Genomic DNA, 18,607 nt, shown 5'->3' with positions numbered 1-18,607 from the left:
AGGAACAGAAAATCTATAATACTTGCAAACTGTTCCAGAGACTAGGAAAGGAGAGAGAGCATCCCAACTATGTTATGAAGATAGCTGTGATATAGTGATTTACAGTAAGAAATACATATTTGGTCTTCATCCCCATTTCTGGCACAGAGCTCCTAAACGCTTGGAATTTCCTAACTAATGAGAGCCATAAAGGTGTTTTGGTTATGTTAATGAGGTGACTTTGGAACCCACCTAAAAATGGGGGCTGATAGCCAGGAGACCCAACCACGTGATTAGAGGGTTTGAATTTTCAGTCCCACCCCCTCCACTTTAGGGAGCTGATAGGGCCCAGAAGTTCAATCAGTCACCAATGGCCAGTGATTTACTCAATTATGACTATGTAATGAAGTCTCCATAGAAACACCAAAGGACAAGGTTCGGAGGGCTTCTGGGTTGGTGAACATGTGGAGATGCAGGGAGTGTGATGTGCTGGGAGAGGGCATGGAAGCTCCGTGCCCCTTCTCGCATATCTTTCCCTAAGCATCTCCTCCATCTGGCTGTTCCTGAGTTATCATCTTTTATTATAAACTAGTAATCCAGTAAGTAATGTCTGGGTTCCGTGAGCTGCTGTAACAAATACATCAAACCCAAGAAGGACTGTGGGAACCTGTGATTTATAGCCAGTTGGTCAGTATGGGTAACAACCCCAACTAAAGGTTGTCGCTTGCCATGTCGCTCTACAAGGATTAAGCCATTAGCCACTGCAGTCGCTGACCTTCAACACACCCAAAAGGAGTTCCCTCTGTGCTCTGGGAAAATTGGCAGAACAGGCCTTCAGAGAGTTAAATATTTTCAAGAGAAAATGTCATGAACCCAATTTCTTGCATCTTCCCATACTTAGAAAAGCACTACAATCGTTAAGATATCGGTGCCCCATGACCAGCAGCAACCTTCTACCAAGACATGTGCTTGACTGCACATACCCGTTCTCCAAAATCACACATATGCTGACCTTCCCCCCACCTCTTTGAACAGTTCCTCAGTCTTTGGAGAGGCTGTCTCCCAGGCTATAATCCTCAGGAAGTCCCCAAATAAAACTGAAACTCACAGCTCTCACATTGCATGCTTTTATTTCAGTTGACAGTATCCTTTATAATAAACCAGTAATAGTAAGTAAAGTGTCCTCTTGGGTATTCTGAGCCATTCTAGCAAATTATCTAACCTAAGGAGGGGGGCATGGGAACCTCCCATGAAGTCGATCGGTCAGAAGTACAAGAGGCGACCTGAGACTGGTATCTGAAGTGAGGGTACCGCTGAGCCCTTCACCTGAGGGGTCAGAATTGAATTGAATTGTGGGACACCCAGTTGTGGTCCAGAGTTGAAGAATTAGCAGGTGTAGGGGGGGAAAACCACACAGTTGGTATTAGAAATGCTGAAAGTAAAAACAGCCTCCATACCTTGGCTTTGAGAGTTCTGACATCTAGAAAAGCTCGTTAGGGGCATTAGGGGTCAAGGACAAGCTCTAGAAAAGCTAAGATCCATTTAGGGTGGACTAAGGCTACTCAATCCACCAAAACAAAACCAAAACGATAATATTAAATGACTGCTGCTACTAAATACTGCAGCTTTCTCACCCTCCACTGGAAAATGCGGACAATGGGGCCGGTGTGGCAGCTTCACACAGGTGTTCGATGTGAGAGCACTTTGAAAATCACAAGCTCTGTGAAACCATCAGGCAGCATATTTTCACCGTGAACCCAAGGGAGAACAAGCTGTGCACGTTTTTTCTCAGGCTACCAAGCCTCTGGGAAGATCTATTTAGACCCAGGACTGTAATCCATTATCCTAGGACATACCCTTGTGCTACAGAGTCCTCAGGATGAAGCAGCCTCGGGTTTGCCAACCCTGTTAAAATCAAGTAAGTTGGAAAAGAAAACAATTTACTAAAGTTTTTTTCTTTTGTCTTTTTGAAACCATGTCAAGATATTCAGAATCAAATGAGAGAAATCAACCAAATACACCCAACCTGATCTGGAATGAGCAAATGACTGACCATGCAGGTAACTGGTTGTGACTTTTATCCATCTACGACTCCAGTGATCCACCTATCATCCAGTGAGTATCGAACGCCTGCTACGTTGTATTGAATAAATTCATGCTAAGCGCTCAGTATACAACCATGGATAATAAGCCATACACCTTCCTACACAGAGCTTACACACAACGAGGAAAGCGTGCTTAGAAAACACTGTATGGCGAGGGCTGTAACAGGGTAAAAGCCAGGCACTGAGGGAGCAGGGCCTCCATGGACGGTTGCCCAGGCTGTGCACTGTGCACAACTAGTGTGGGAGAACAACCTTCCCTGGAGCCGTGCACCCCCAGCCATGTGGGAGAACAGAGGTAGAGACAGGGAGGGCTTCCTGGGAGAAGTCTTGCCTCAGTGGAGGTCTGCAAAATGAGTAGGTATCCACCTAGGAGCTAAGGGTAGGGGGATGGAGGGGTGGGGGCGGGGGGGAGAGAGGAAGCAATGACAGAAAGGCTGCATCACTGGAGGCCTGAAACAGGATGAGAGTGAGGGATGCAGGGATGATGAGCAGAAAGGAAGAAGGTGAAGAGCAAACAGGGGCGGCAGTGGGGGCTGGTGTTGGGGATCATATCCAGGTTTCTAGCTTGTTGACTGGTGACGCTCCTTGTGGGGCAGGGCAGGTTTATAGAGAAAGATAGGCTCCCAGTTTTGCATTTGTTGAACCTGAGGTGCTCCGGGGCTTTAAAGTTCAGGAGGCAGGTGAATATCTGAATATGGAGTTCAGCAGAGGAGGCAGGAGTCAACAACAAACTGAAACCACGGGTTTACATGACATCACCGAGACAAATAATACACTCAAAGGCCAGGCAGAGGAAAACTGAAAAGGCATCGCTGGAGAGGTGAATAGGAAAGAAAAGAGAGTGATGACTCAGAGGCCCACAGAAGGATGGAGCCTTCCAGGTCAAGTAACTGCTGAGGTGTCAAGTAGGCTGACAGCTGGCAAGTGTCCACAGGATTAGGTTAGGAGTGACCTTGGCAGGGTCGTTTCAGAGGTGGGTAGGTACAGAATGAAGATTTTGGTGGGTTGCAGAGAGACAGGAAGGTGAGGGAGAAAGACCACAGGCAAAGACGAACTCCTTCAAGAAGTCTGACTGCAAAGGAGAGAAAAGACACTAACCAAAGACAGACGTGGGGTCAATTGCATTAAGGCTCTTTAGCGCAAACAATTCAGTCCTCTCCTGAGTGGAGAGCAGGACGCTGAGAAGCACGCCGCCTGCGTGGTTCTCCCAGGTACGGCCTCTCCTCCACCACTCAGCTTGTGGGGTGTATCAAAAGCCAGGGCACCAGAGCAGGTCAGGACACGGAGGTGGGGGAGTATATGGGTGCAGTCCAAAATCAAATGCAAACGATTTTTAATCACAAATCAATTCTTTGATACTTAGTCTCCATCTTTTCACACCCGGACACTATAAAATCCTATAGATGTAGCCTTTTTATCTCACCCATGTGACTGGTATTTTTCTAACAACTTCCAAGGGGCAACTCTGTTCTAAAGAGTTGAAAACCTTACAGTGTTGTCTTTTCCAAAATTGTTGAGCACCAAATGAGACATTTTATGTGAATACCACACACACGTAGAGGTTCCATTCTCCTTAACTACAAGCTTTCAGGTATGCAGCACGCTTTTATAAGACTCTCCAGGTTTCCCTGGAGGAGGACAGGGTGAGGGAGAGATGGGCCCCCTCCAGCCCACCTACCGCTGCGTGCGTGGACTGCTGCTTCTTAGCCCGTTTTGGTCTTAACTTGGTAAAGTGCTCCAGCTTCTTTCCTTCCTCGGACGGCAAGTCAGAGATAAACCCCGAGCTCTGCTTCTCTTGTCTGATGGATGGGAAAGGCGGGTCTTCAACGTGAATTGGCACTTCTTCCAGGGCTTTATCAAGGTCAAATTCCATTTCTAAAATAAAGCAAAGCCCCAGGTTGAAGCTTATTGCATAGAGATGGATAGAAAAGTTCCTAAAAGTCATTTTAAGTCTATCACTGAATAGCAAACACTCATTCACAAATCACTTAATTCTCTTTCTCAATATTTACTCACTTAGAGCATCCCTAAGAAACATCCTTGAAGTGGTCCGAGGTTCTTGCTGAGGGGTGTTTCACGGTTATAAGGAAATGACTGGCATTAGCAAAATACTCACTCACCAAATGCCCTGGAAACAGGCCGCAGCATCCGGCTATGAATAGTCTTCCTTTTGGATTTAGGAGTCATCTAGCAATAAAATAAAGAAAGCACTTAGACAGGTATTCCCAGAAAACTTAACTTTCAAAGTTTAGAAACATTGTTGGGGGGGTGATATTTGGGATCAATTGGTTTACGCTCAGTATTTACTCCTTCAGAGGATGGTTAGTAACATCTGACAGCCAGACTGAAGGCGCGAAGCCACGACATTTCTAAATGTTTACCACTTTCTCAAATGATAGAGCCAACTTCTTTCCCCCAGCCCTATTCAGTTAAATTCTATTTTTATAGCTAAAAGGAACAATGAACGATATAGGATTTAACTCTAACCTGCACACGAGGATGTTAAAACAGATATAAGGAATAAGAATGAAAGACTGTAAAAATCAGTCGCTAAAAATTGAAAACACAATTACTCACTGTTCATTATCACAGCAACATCAATATAAGCAACACCAAACTATTTGTCATGTTAATGATTTAAGCAGTTTAACTGTTGTTGTTTTTTTTTGCGCTACGCGGGCCTCTCACTGTTGTGGCCTCTCCCATTGCGGAGCACAGGCTCCGGACGCGCAGGCTCAGCGGCCATGGCTCACGGGCCCAGCCGCTCCGCGGCATGCGGGATCCTCCCGGACCGGGGCACAAACCCGTGTCCCCTGCATCGGCAGGCGGACTCTCAACCACTGCGCCACCGGGGAAGCCCAGTTTAACTGTTTTGTTTCACATTTCTGCCACAAAAATTTTGATCTTTACATTATGAGCAAAGACCATAGACCAAAGACCAAAGAAAAAAGTTGCCATGATTTAGAAGTCTATCTGCTGTCCCTTCTCAGTAAGACATCTTTGATCCTTCTTTTCCTTTTAAAAAAGGAGACCAAAACCCAAACTATGCCCGAAACTTCTTAGAGCATTTTTCTAGCATTGGTGTCAACTGTTGATTATGTTAAGTCAAACCTTAAGGAAGACATTAGCTTCTCCCTCAACACGATAACTCGTGTCAAAGCTGGAGGGGACCTTTGTCATCACCTCCACAAATTGCAAGGAAGAAACTGAGTCATGGAGATAAGGACTACCACTCAAGTCAAGAGGAGCAGGGCCAGGGACACAGCCAGTTATTAAGGTCAGCCCAGCATCCCTCCTGCCTCACCACTTGTGACCAATGAACGGATGGATTTTAGGGGTGTTAACTGCTTTGATACTGGAAACTGGTATTCGTGTAAACTAAGATATAACTGAAAGAACTTAGTTTGTAGACTTTCATTTCACTTAATAGGTTGTCATCTAAAGCTTTCTCAGAAAAAGAAAATCCACAGGTTGATAACAAGGTTCAAAGAATAAATTGTTTCATATTGACCTTTAAAGCAAACAGCTTTACAGTTTTGACAATCTTATGTCATTTTTAACAATAATATCCTTTTGCTATTATTTATTATTGAGAGAAAAAGGAGATTAAAAATGGTGAGCAATAGAATTTAAATCCAGACTGGTCTTCCTGAACATAATGAAACTTGCTGATTTGGTTCTTTCAAGGTTTTTTAAAGGCAGACAATCAGAGGAAAATCTCTTTATAAAGCATCGGGCTTTGCAGGTTCAATAAAAATACAACCAATCCAATGCAACTGGAAATGAATCCAGTTTCAAGATAGTTCTCCCCAAAACAGGCCTTACGGTTGGTTGAAGGTGGTGTGACTGGTCTATTCGTAAGTGAAACCTCTAAAAATAATTTTCAAGGAGACACAAACTATCAAAATATATGCTGTGTTTGGTCATAAAAACTCCTTCAGTATTGTATCCACTTGTGCACAACCTTGATAGATAAAAGGATTAAGAAGTAGCTTGGGATATAATTTCCAGCCAATTCATTTAGATAGTCACAGATAAATACGAAAGAAGTTTAAAAATGCATAGAATGAAGATGTCTTCCAAAATTCTTTCCTGTCACTCCTGATTAGATTTTATAAGAAAAAGTGTTTGTGGGCAAAAATAATCTGGGTCAAGTTTCCCTATTTAGCCTTTATAATGAATACCAAATACATGTTAAAACATATGACAATAATGACATTTCAACTATATTATAATTTTTAAATATATAAAAAGAAATACATATAGAATTACATATAAGAGAATATATATAACATATATAAAAAATATCATTTACAAACTGATGCCCAACTGTAAATGGATCATTCTGCTCAATCCAATTTTATAGACACATTGAGAAACATACAAAATCATCAGGATTTTTGATGGCTGACAGTAATCAAAGGGAAACCAGTTGCCTTTCTTGGTCTCGCTTTCTAATGCCTCAAAACGTAGTACACAAAATTTGAATATCAGAAAGATGCATTCTAATGCATTTTCATTGCTTTCTTTCATTTCATATGCTCTTTACATGAGCATATAACTTCCGGTTGCATTCTGCATAAAACTCTCTCCGTGTCTGACATATCTGTGAATTCTGAAGTTGTGCCACGTTTGGACAGGGCCAACGGCCTTTTGCTAAAATGGTCAGAGCTTGCAATTAGGCTGTTTTCTACAACTGGTGTTAAGAACGCAACCTGATTTTATACATTTCTTCCGATGGATGAGCTGTTTTACAATCTCTTTCTTTCATGAGAAAGAATAAATATGGATTTAAGTATAACAATGGAGAAAAAAAGTGAATTTTATTTCTTCATAGTTTTCTTTCTTTTCTTTACAATTGTTTCTTCCCTAACAGTTTTACAGACAGTGTGGACTTGCTCAATCTTATTGGCTCATTCCTATGATTTGATTACATATAAATCTAAAGCAAGAGGAAATGTAAGAATGATACAATTATCCACCTATGTGTACATTTAGGAACACATACTGTATGTTTCTCTAGAAAGATGGTTTCTATGCACTCTCTTCCCCCTTCTCACACCTGTTGGTTAGATGAATTGAATCCTGGAAAAAAAAAAATCTGGCTTTACCATCCAGATTTACATTTACTCTCTTCCCTTTCTGAACCAAAATGAAAGGGTTAATTTTCTCACACTATGTCTTAGTCCTTGTTTATTACTCTTCCTGGACATTTGTCAATGCTTAAGTATTTTCTGATCAGAGAAATCACAAAGTGCCCAACAGATGAAGGGGGTCAGCAATGGAAGCAGGAGAGGTACACACGCCAAAGGGACCCTTCACAAATCGATGTATGATTAACATTGCCAACTATTACTTCAGGCCTAGACAAAGTTACTTTGTCTTTCAAAGTGCATTTTATGAGAAGTAAGTAATTTTCAATATTCACATCCTCAGGAAATATGAGGAACAATGTGTTAAACCCTTTAAAATATAACTTTAGAAGGAAAACTCTAAACATAGACTGATTCTGATATCACAAACATCAGTAAATCCCCATCGTGGCAGACAGTGAATGAAATGCATGGCTCTATTCTCTAAGCATCCAAAAGCAGCACAATGTCTACACTGCTTGGAAATCTTACTCGTTTGATCCAATTTTTATGATGGATTTATAACTATTCTCCATGTAGCTCAATAGACATACATATCCACTTTTACCGTAAGTTAAGGACTAATGTTAGAACCTTATAAACAACACAACATATTTTTCCTGTTAAACTCATTTTTAACACATAATTGCTAGACATACTAAATTTTTTTAATGAGAGTTAAATTGTTTCTATCACCAGAAAAATAGGAATGGAGAAGTTTCCTCATTCATTTTACCAAGTTTGCGCAAAGAATAATAAACAACACCCTCACTCCAAAGCTCAAGAATCCTTAATTACTTTTCTTTTCCTTGAGGTTAAAAAAAAAAAAAGAAAACAGAAACAGTTGGAAAGCAGATTAGTAAAAATCTTCTAATACAAGAAGGTATTATGATGCCAGTTTTCTACAACTCTGGGAAACAAGTAATATGACAAGAATCAGAAATTAAAAACCTTGGAAGTTTAAGTAATCATGTCTTGTTTTTTAAACATGAATGGAAGAAGCACTTTTCTCCTCTTGAATGTTTATACCCTCTTCATCAACACTTTGCTTGCTTTCAGGCACATGGCTGGGAATATTTTAAATTCATCGCCTGTTTTGCTAAGCTGAACCATCTTGTAAAGTTCAATCTTGTCTCTAAATTGCTGCCTATTTTATTCAGGATCCAAGATGGATGACGACACTACAGACTCCTGGGAGATCAGCCAGGCAGCGCGGAAGCAAATGGAGCACAAGAATGTAAACTAGTACAGCCAGAATCTGCAGAGCCACCAAAAAATACTTACACTTGTACAGCAGAGAGTCTCCATGCAGCAAAAAGAAAGGAAAAAAAAATTTGAATGGAAGAGAAATAAAGCAACAGCATTACAAGAAATGGGGAGGGAGAGACACCATACACAAATAAACAGAAAAGCTACATAAAAAGCATTCATAGCAAAGGAATGAGGCAAGAATGAGGCCAAACTATTATTAGCTTAAGGTATCCAACCTAGCTTTTTTTAAGCAGAAGCACAATTACAGCTTGAAAACTGCAGAAACTCTTAAGAGATATTACCTCTTCTGCTAAGTGCGTGCAAAATGCCATCTACCAACCCCGTAAGGTATTAATCCCACTTGGGAGATGGAGATGTCATCAGCTCCAAAGGCACATAGTAGACAGAACACTGGATGGACATTAGCAAACTCCACGCAGGTGTTGGTTCTCGGGCCACAGGGCTAGTCACAGCAACTAAATGGGGACAACGTGTCTTTGGGCACGTGTAAGCGTCCCTTCTCGGGATCTTTACATCATTCTGTCCTCCCCACTGTAGCAGCAGCTTTGAGTTCTCTCTCCCCCTCAGTCATCAGAGCATTTCAAGCAAGGATCTGATACCAGGACCTACCACAGTTACCTACCTATAGTGTCATTAACATTGATAGTACCTTATACCTTAGTGGGAATTTAGGTCACCTTACATTTCACATTAAATCTCTAATTGAAGAATTGTTAAAACCTCATTGGTCACCATTATTAACAGTTGTTAGGGCATGTTAATATTCTGAACATTTATAAAAGAATTTTTAAAAGCATAACAAAACCAAAAAAGTCCCACTGTGGAACGTCAGATCTTCGTGAAGATGGGGGGGCATCTTTTCCAAACTTCCTGAAAACACACTCAGAGGAAGGCCACCTACTCCATCTACCTGGGGCTGACTTTTTTCCTTCAAGTTCCTTATTTTGTGTGTGTCAATTCTTCTCAATATACAGCAGGATGAAAATACAGGGCTTCTCAGTTTGTGACTAAACCGGTGGGTGGCACACAAGGAAAAGGCTTCCTGTAACCATCACCACCATCATTATGATCATCCTTGGCATTATTTGCTTATCAGAAGGGTTTCCCTCAGCAAGGTCCTGAAAAAGTCTCAATCCACAGACTTCTAATTTCTTATTTCATTAGGCAATTTTCTTCAAATACACCTCATTTTTTTTTTTTTTTTTTGCGGTACGCAGGCCTCTCACTGTTGTGGCCTCTCCCGTTGCGGAGCACAGGCTCCAGACACGCAGGCTCAGCGGCCATGGCTCACGGGCCCAGCCGCTCCGCGGCATGTGGGATCTTCCCGGACCGTGGCACGAACCCGCGTCCCCTGCATCATCAGGCGGACTCTCAACCACTGCGCCACCAGGGAAGCCCAAACTTAAGGATTTTTAAAAATTAATTCAATGTATCCTAAACTATTACTGTCATTACTGTTTTGGTTGCAGGAGTATCCCAGTGGAAGCCATTTCAATCTGGATTTTGTATCCTTTGCAATGATCCCACTGGATTTAGAGCCAATCCTTGCTTTTTGATTCAAGATATCCTAGTGTCATCTTGTGCTTTCCTGTGTATTTTTAAAATGAATATGGGTAATCCCTGTTTAATGAACTAGACTGTAATAATTTAATATTTCCTACCAGATTGTCATCTGAGTCAATGCTCAAGGGGAACCCAAAGTTAGTCATTATTATTTTTACCCTCAAAATATCTAACCAAACAGTAGCATCACATTTGTAGTTTAAAAAGTAATTTTTATGCATTTCTACTTGTTAAAGTTTGAGGCGGTATAAATCTTACTGAGAAAATGAGACACCTAATCCTTCCTATGATGACTGTTGGAGAGCAACAATCTTTAATATCTAGGAAGAGTAGTATACGGAAGCCGTAACTCTGAGAAAGCCACTATAAATCAATGGACAAAAGGAGGAATGATGTGTAGAGATTTAGTAAGGCATCACATTTCTTACTGAATGCAACATTAAATCCAGCTATTCACATCACACTCATTAACTTTTATATCCAGAATCTCATTTCATATAAAAGTTAAAATGGCATCATGATGTTAAAACAAAAACATTCAGGGAGCTGTACTGATGAGACTGTTGTGAAGATCACAGTAGAGTACTATTTTTAAATGAACATGGTTTGTTTCCTTATTTTCCAGATCTGCACAGTTTTTTTGATACAAGAAAATTAAATCTTTATCTTTGTCATGTTTTCTCCAGGAAACAGCCCACTTTTTTATTCATTTTAACTAATCTTGCAACCAAGCTATAGTGGAAAGTTGAATGAACTGTCTATCAAACACACTGTGATGTATTACAACCAAAGAAGGATGGCTTTCAGAGTATGTAATCTCTATCGTCCTGACTTAATGTTAACTATAACAAACCCTGTCTTGTCAATGACTGTCTTTCATTAACATTTTCCAACATTTAAGGCCTCAGCATCAAATAACAGGATACAGATGGTCAACGGCTTCAGTTACCTGGGGAGTGGAGGTCACACACTGCGCAACTAGAAGCCCTTTCTGAGGTTCTGCTACGGCCGTGACAGAGGACGCTCTGAAATCTTTTTCAGGGAAGGGCCATTTTGGCCGTGCTGAACTGGGTATGGCATTTGGAGATTTCAACTGGGTACAGTTGACCCTTGAACAATACAGCTTTGAACTTGTGCAGGTCCACTTAAGTGGGGATTATTTTTCAATAAATACATACTACAGTACTAGTCAATCCGAGGCTGGTTGAATCCGCAGAGACGGAACAACAGACATAGGGAGCGGGCTGTACAGAGTTATAGCCCAATTTTGGGGGGGTGTCGGCGCCCCTAACCACTGCGTCATTCAAAGGTCCAGTGCATTCGTGCAAGGGCTGAAGTGGAATGAAGGCTGCTCCCAGAGAATCCTGGCTTGACTTACAGGTACCCACCCTACCGTTCAGCTCTGGTTAGTTGATCTCCTGTCTGGGAGAGCAAAATGACCACATACCTCAATTTTGATAATCAAAGTCAGATCAGTTAGGTCTACACCTTGCAGCACTAGTTCCCAAGGTTAAGGCTCCACCTCACCCAGCAAGCAAAACAGAGCACCATGGAGTCATAGATAAGGACTGATCTTGAACTCTGCTGTATCATAACTTCATTCCCTCCTTAGCAAGCCTTTATTTTCAGGAGATATTTGGCTAACCCTCAAATTCTCCTAGGCAAGAAGGAAAACTGTCCAACTGAAAGTCAGGGCCAGTGGCATGGCCTGAGTAAGCAGGACTGAATTGGGGATGATCATGTGTGTTCTCAGTAGGCAGCTTCCAGAGGCAGACAGCCCTCTCTTCTCAGTTTTTTTTGCTGCTTGTTCCCATCAGTTCAGACACCTACAACTCGAGCCATCACTTGCCCCATTATTTCAAAAGGTGGGATTTGCTACCACAGGTTAGAATCCCTACCAGTTCACTAAGAGGAAGAGTAAAACCCTGGAGGGACAGAATTAGCCTGCAGTTAGAGACACCACCCACCAAACTCTCAGTGCAAACCCTCCGTGAAAAGGCTCTTCCCCAACCCAACCTTCCCTGGACTTTTCTTCCAGTGACCTGGTCCAGCATGAAGACCAGGGATGCAGCAGAGAGGGTACAGGCTTGGGAACTGGATCATTTGGAGTTGAGCCCTCCGCTCTGGCTACCCCTAAACCAGCCGTGTGATATGGGGCAAATGTATTAACGTCTCTGAGCTCTCATCTGAAAAATAGGTTAAAATAGTTACCACATATGGCTGCCATGACAAAGCAGGGGGCACAGTGCATGTCTCACAGCGGGTACGTGGTTTTCTCCTTTTTTCCTATACAACTTGTTGAGAGCTTGGATTACTGAGGATATAACCTATAATAGTCTCATTAATAGAACCTCATAGGTTTAAAGATAGCCTTTTCACGCCAAGAATCATTTTCTAGAGTTTCCAGAGAAATCTGTTACTGACATTTATTGCTGGCATTAGCTGTATAGAATTCAAAGACGTAACTCCCGTACCCTCAAGGAGCATAGAATCTAGCAGGAAAGTTGAGCTAAGCAAGGAACTGCAGTACAAAGCCAAGGCATTAAACAAAATGTACTGAGCAATTATTACGTGCCAGGTACTGGGCACTAGATACTGGGATTATGTTGTCCAAGTACAATCCCAGTCCCTGCCCTCTAGGAGCGTATGCTCCAGCGTGGGGAGATGGCAAAAAGCACCTACATGAGTAAACAAGATCATTTCAAGTACTGATAAGTGCTGAGCAGATAAAACAGGATAATATGGTAGAGAGGCTGGAGTGTTTCTTCGGCTCGGAGAGTCATGGAAAACTTTTGAGAGATCTGAGTTAAGACCTGAGTGGTGGGGAAAAGGTAGCTGAGGGAAGATCTGGGGAAACGTGTTCCAAGCTGAAGGAAGAAAAGGATAAGATGGGAACCAGGGCAAGTTCTAGAGAAAAGCAATGAGGCCGCAGTGGCTTGAGGGAAGTGAACAAAGGAGAGAGTAGAGCACATAGAGAGATGGAGGCCAGATCATGGAGGACCTTGTGAACCCCGTGGGGAAGAGACTCCATTTATCCTGGGTGCAATGGGAAGCCGTCAAAGGGCTTGACACCTCACACATTGATCTGTTCTCTACTTTAGAAAGTTCCTGGGCTACTGAGAGGGGATTGATTGCAGAGAGGCCAGAGTGGAAGCATTAAGTATAAGCTACAAGTCTATTTCAGGAATACAGGCAAGGGTGGCTAGGGTGAGGGGCCGGAGTGGATACGGACAGTAAGGGAAAGGGTAAGATTGAGACTGACTGTGGAGTTAGGAACAAACGGGTAGAATAGAAGGTGGTGTCCCACACTGAGAAAATTAATGCTCCAGTAGGGGAAGGGGAAATCAATGATTCTGTTTTGGACACATTAAGTTTGAGATACCCAGTAGACATCTAATTGAGATGTCGACTAGGCAGATGAATATACAAGTCTGTAGCTCAAGGTAAACTGAGATAAATGTCATGAATGTAGGAAAAGAAAAGTGCTTATAGAGTTGAAGGGACAGCGGTCAGGTGAGGGAAGGTGTCTGGTGAGTGCATCTGTACCATGGCTGTGCACGGATGACTTACCAATCCAGCCCTGGCTACTGAGCTCTGAGGCCGCCTCTACAACTCCCTACTGGACATCTCAAGCCAGGGTCTTGCAAACGCCTCACCTCAACATAACCAAGACGGGAATCACTAACATCTGTTTCTGCCAAAATCTGCCCCTTCTCCCATATTCCTCGCCTTCAGTGTTGCCTTCAAAATAAATAAACAATATAGAAACAAGTAAACCCTTAGCGAGCTCTACGAGGCTCTGTGATATGGCCTCCACCCTCGTCACCTATCCTCTCTCCTACCCTTTATTCCCGTTGTATCATAATCCCACAATAGTTCCTCAAATCGTGATGCTCTTTCCTCACTCCAAGCCTCTATATCAGTACTATTCTCTCTGCTAAATTTACTTACACATTTTCCTCTCGGCCAACTTCTCCTTCAAATGCTAACTCTCATCGTACCAACAGTTACTAAGGGCCTTATTATGTACCAAACATGATGCTCAGAACTTTCCTCCAGGACGGCTTCCTTGACAACGGCCCTTCCCAGGCTGGGCTGGGCATCCCTTCTCTCCATAGCAACCTACACATCTCTGTCAGAGCTCTTTCCCACCATATCTCATATTTCAGTGTATTAATGCATAACCACCTCAGTCCAAAAGAAAACTGAGGCTCATGCAGAACATCAAGTTGTTTTTTGATTCGTTTTGTTTGTGTTTTGTTTTTTTTAGTTTATACCCTTTTACTAACCTATATCTATTCCCCAGCCTCCCAGCCCCTGCCGTGGCAAACACTTTTCTACTCAGTTCCTATGAGTGTGACTCCTTTCTATCTTTCTTTTTTTTGAATTTTTTTATACAGCAGATTCTTATTAGTCATCCATTTTATATACATCAGTGTATACATGTCAATCCCAATGGCCAAATTCAGCACACCACCATCCCCTCCCCACCCCCACAGCTTTCCCCCTTTAGTGTCCACACGTTTGTTCTCTACATCTGTGTCTCAATTTCTGTCCCGCAAACCAGTTCATCTGTACCATTTTTCTAGGTTCCACATATATCTGTTAATATACGATATTTGTTTTTCTCTTTCTGACTTACTTCACTCTGTATGACAGTCTCTAGATCCATCCACATCTCTACAAATGACCCAATTTCATTCCTTTCTATGAGTAATATTCCATTGTATATATGTACCACATCTTCTTTTTCCATTCATCTGTCGATGGGCATTTAGGTTGCTTTCATGACCTGGCTATTGTAAATAGTGCTGCAATGAACATTGGGGTGCATGTGTCTTTTTGAATTATGGTTTTCTTTGGGTATATGCCCTGTAGGGGGATTGCTGGGTCACACAGTAATTCTATTTTTAGTTTTATAAGGAACCTCCATACTGTTCTCCATAGTGGCTGTATCAATTTACATTCCCACCAACAGTGCAAGAGGGTTCCCTTTTCTCCACACCCTCTCCATCATTTGCTGTTTGTAGATTTTCTGATGATGCCCATTCTAACTGGTGTGAGGTGACACCTCATTGCAGTTTTGATTTGCATTTCTCTAATAATTAGTGATGATGAGCAGCTTTTCATGTGCTTCCTGGCCATCTGTATGCCTTCTTTGGAGAAATGTCTATTTAGGTCTTCTGCCCATTTTGGGATTGGGCTTTTTTTAAATATTGAGCTGCATAAGCTGTTTATATATTTTGGCGATTAATCCTTTGTCCGTTGATTTGTTTGCAAATATTTTCTCCCATTCTGAGGGTTGTGTTTTCATCTTGCTTATGGTTTCCTTTGCTGTGCAAAAGCTTTTAAGTTTCATTAGGTCCCATTTGTTTATTTTTGGTTTTATTTCCATTACTCTAGGAGGTGGATCAAAAAAGATCCTGCTGTGATTTATGTCATAGATTGTTCTTCCTATGTTTTCCTCTAAGAGTTTTATAGTGTCTGGTCTTATATTTAGGTCTCTAATCCATCTTGAGTTTATTTTTGTGTATGGTGTTAGGGAGTGTTCTAATTTCATTCTTTTACATACAGCTGTCCAGTTTTCCCAGCACCACTTATTGAAGAGACTGTCTTTTCTCCATTGTATATCCTTGCCTCCTTTGTCATAGATTAGTTGACCATAGGTGGGTGGGTTTATCTCTGGGCTTTCTATCTTGTTCCATTGATCTATGTTTCTCTTTTTGTGCCAGTACCATACTGTCTTGATTACTGTAGCTTTGTAGTATAGTCTGAAGGTGGGGAGTCTGATTCCTCCAGCTCCATTTTTTTCCCTCAAGACTGTTTTGGCTATTCGGGGTCTTTTGTGTCTCCATACAAATTTTAAGATTTTTTTGTTCCAGTTCCGTAAAAAATGCCATTGGTAATTTGATAGGGATGGCATTGAATCTGTAGATTGCTTTGGGTAGTATAGTCATTTTTACAATATTGATTCTTCCAATCCAAGAACATGGTATATCTCTCTAGCTGTTGGTATCATCTTTAATTTCTTTCATCAATGTCTTACAGTTTTCTGCATACAGGTCTTTTGTCTCCCTAGGTAGGCTTATTCCTAGGTACTTTATTCCTTTTGTTGCAGTGGTAAATGGGAGTGTTTCCTTAATTTCTCTTTCAGATTTTTCATCATTAGTGTATAGGAATGCGAGAGACTTCTGTGCATTAATTTTGTATCCTGCAACTTAAATTCACTGATTAGCTCTAGTAGTTTTCTGGTGGCATCTTTAGGATTCTCTATGTATAGTAGCATGTCATCTGCAAACAGTGTCAGTTTTACTTCTTCTTTTCCAATTTGTATTCCTTTTATTTCTTTTTCTTCTCTGATTGCTGTGGCTAGGACTTCCAAAACTATGTTGAATAATAGCGGTGAGAGTGGACATCCTTGTCTTGTTCCTGATTTAGAGGAAATGCTTTCAGTTTTTCACCACTGAGAATGGTATTTGCTGTGGGTTTGTCATATATGGCCTTTATTATGTTGAGGTAGGTCCCCTCTGTGCCCACTTTCTGGAGTGGAGCTCATATTATGAATCGGTGTTGAATTTTATCAAAAGCTTTTTCTGCATCTATTGAGATGATCATATGGTTTTTCTTCTCCAATTTGTTAATATGGTGTATCACACTGATTGATTTGCATATATTGAAGAATCCTTGCATCACTGGGATAAATCCCACTTGATCATGGCGTATGATCCTTTTAATGTGTTGTTGGATTCTGTTTGCTAGTATTCTGTTGAGGATTTTTGCATCTATATTCACCAGTGATATTGGTCTGTAATTTTTTTTGTAGTGTCATTGTCTGGTTTTGGTATCAGGGTGATGGTGGTCTCATAGAATGAGTTTGGGAGTGTTCCTTCCTCTGCAATTTTTGGAAGAGTTTGAGAACGATGGGGGTTAGCTCTTCTCTAAATGTTTGATACAATTCACCTGTGAAGCCATATGATCCTGGACTTTTGTTTGTTGGAATATTTTTAATCACAGTTTCAATTTCATTACTTGTGATTGGTCTGGTCATATTTTCTATTTCTTCCTGGTTCAGTCTTGGGAGGTTATACCTTTCTAAGAATTTGTCCATTTCTTCCAGGTTGTCCCTTTTATTGGCATAGAGCTGCTTGTAGTAGTCTCTTAGGATGCTTTGTATTTCTGTGGTATCTGTTGTAACTTCTCCTTTTTCATTTCTAATTTTATTAATTTCAGTCCTCTCCCTTTTTCTTGATGAGTCTGGCTAATGGCTTATCAATTTTGTTTATCTTCTCAAAGAACCAGCTTCTAGTTTTATTGATCTTTGCTATTGTTTTCTTTGTTTCTATTTCATTTATTTCTGCTCTGATCTTTATGATTTCTTTCCTTCTGCTAACCTTGGGTTTTGTTTGTTCTTCTTTCTCTGGTTCCTTTAGGTGTAAGGTTAGATTGTTTATTTGAAATTTTTATTGTTTCTTGAGGTAGGCTTGTATAGCTATAATCTTCCCTCTTAGAACTGCTTTTGCCACATCCCATAGGTTTTGGATCGTCGTGTTTTCATTGTCATTTGTCTCTAGCTATTTTTTTATTTCCTCTTTGATTTCTTCAGTGATCGCTTGGCTATTTAGTAATGTATTGTTTACCCTCCATCTGTTTTTTTTACATTTTTTTTCCCTGTAATTAATTTCTAATCTCATAGCATTGTAGTCAGAAAAGATGCTTGATATGATTTCAATTTTCTTAAATTTACTGAGGCTTGATTTGTGACCCAAGATGTGATCTATCCTGGAGGATGTTCCATGTGCACTTGAAAAGAAAGTGTAATCTGCTGTTTTTGGATGGAATGTCCTATAAATATCAATTAAATCTATCTGGTCCATTGTGTCATTTAAAGATTGTGTTTCCTTATTAATTTTCTATCTGGATGATCTGTCCATTTGTGTAAGTGAGGTGTTAAAGTCCCCAGGTATTACTGTGTCACTGTCGATTTCCTCTTTTAGAGCTGTTAGCAGTTGCCTCATGTATTGAGGTGCTCCTATGTTGGGTGCACATATATTTGTAATTGTTATATCTTCTTCTTGGATTAATCCCTTGATCATTATGTAGGGTCCTTCCATGTCTCTTGTAACATTCTTTATTTTAAGGTCTATTTTATCTGATATGAGTATTGCTACTCCACCTTTCTTTTGATTTCCATTTGCATAAAATATCTTTTTCTATCCCCTCACTTTCACAGTCTGTATGTGTCCCTAGGTCTGAAGTGGGTCTCTTGTAGACAGCATATATATAGGTCTTGTTTTCGTATCCATTCAGCAAGCCTGTGCCTTTTGGTTGTAGCATTTAATCCATTCATGTTTAAGGCAATTATCGATATGTATGTTCCTATTACCATTTTTTTAATTGTTTTGGGCTTGTTTTTGTAGGTCCTTTTCTTCTCTTGTGTTTCCCACTTAGAGAAGTTCCTTTAGCATTTGTTGTAAAGCTGGTTTGGTGGTGCTGAATTCTCTTTTCTTTGCTTGTCTGTAAAGCTTTTGATTTCTCCATCGAATCTGAATGAGATCC

The 18,607-nt window shown here is 40.9% G+C and overlaps 1 protein-coding gene across 1 annotated transcript in view; it reads right to left on the bottom strand.

Moving 5' to 3' along the window:
- CARMIL1 (capping protein regulator and myosin 1 linker 1) overlaps window positions 1-18,607 on the bottom strand; it is a 321,444-nt gene that overhangs the window by 29,060 nt on the left and 273,777 nt on the right. The window contains exons 29-30 of the mRNA XM_060023517.2: window positions 4,205-4,271; window positions 3,763-3,959 (exon numbers count right to left, since the gene is read on the bottom strand). Of these exons, the coding sequence (XP_059879500.1) occupies window positions 3,763-3,959; window positions 4,205-4,271 (264 nt within the window). The remainder of the gene's footprint in view (window positions 1-3,762; window positions 3,960-4,204; window positions 4,272-18,607) is intronic.

Source organism: Delphinus delphis, chromosome 10 (genome assembly GCF_949987515.2).
Source record: "Delphinus delphis chromosome 10, mDelDel1.2, whole genome shotgun sequence".
Classification (NCBI taxonomy): domain Eukaryota; kingdom Metazoa; phylum Chordata; class Mammalia; order Artiodactyla; family Delphinidae; genus Delphinus; species Delphinus delphis.
Note: the sequence above shows the minus strand (reverse complement) of the source record. Positions and strands in the feature narration are given on the sequence as shown.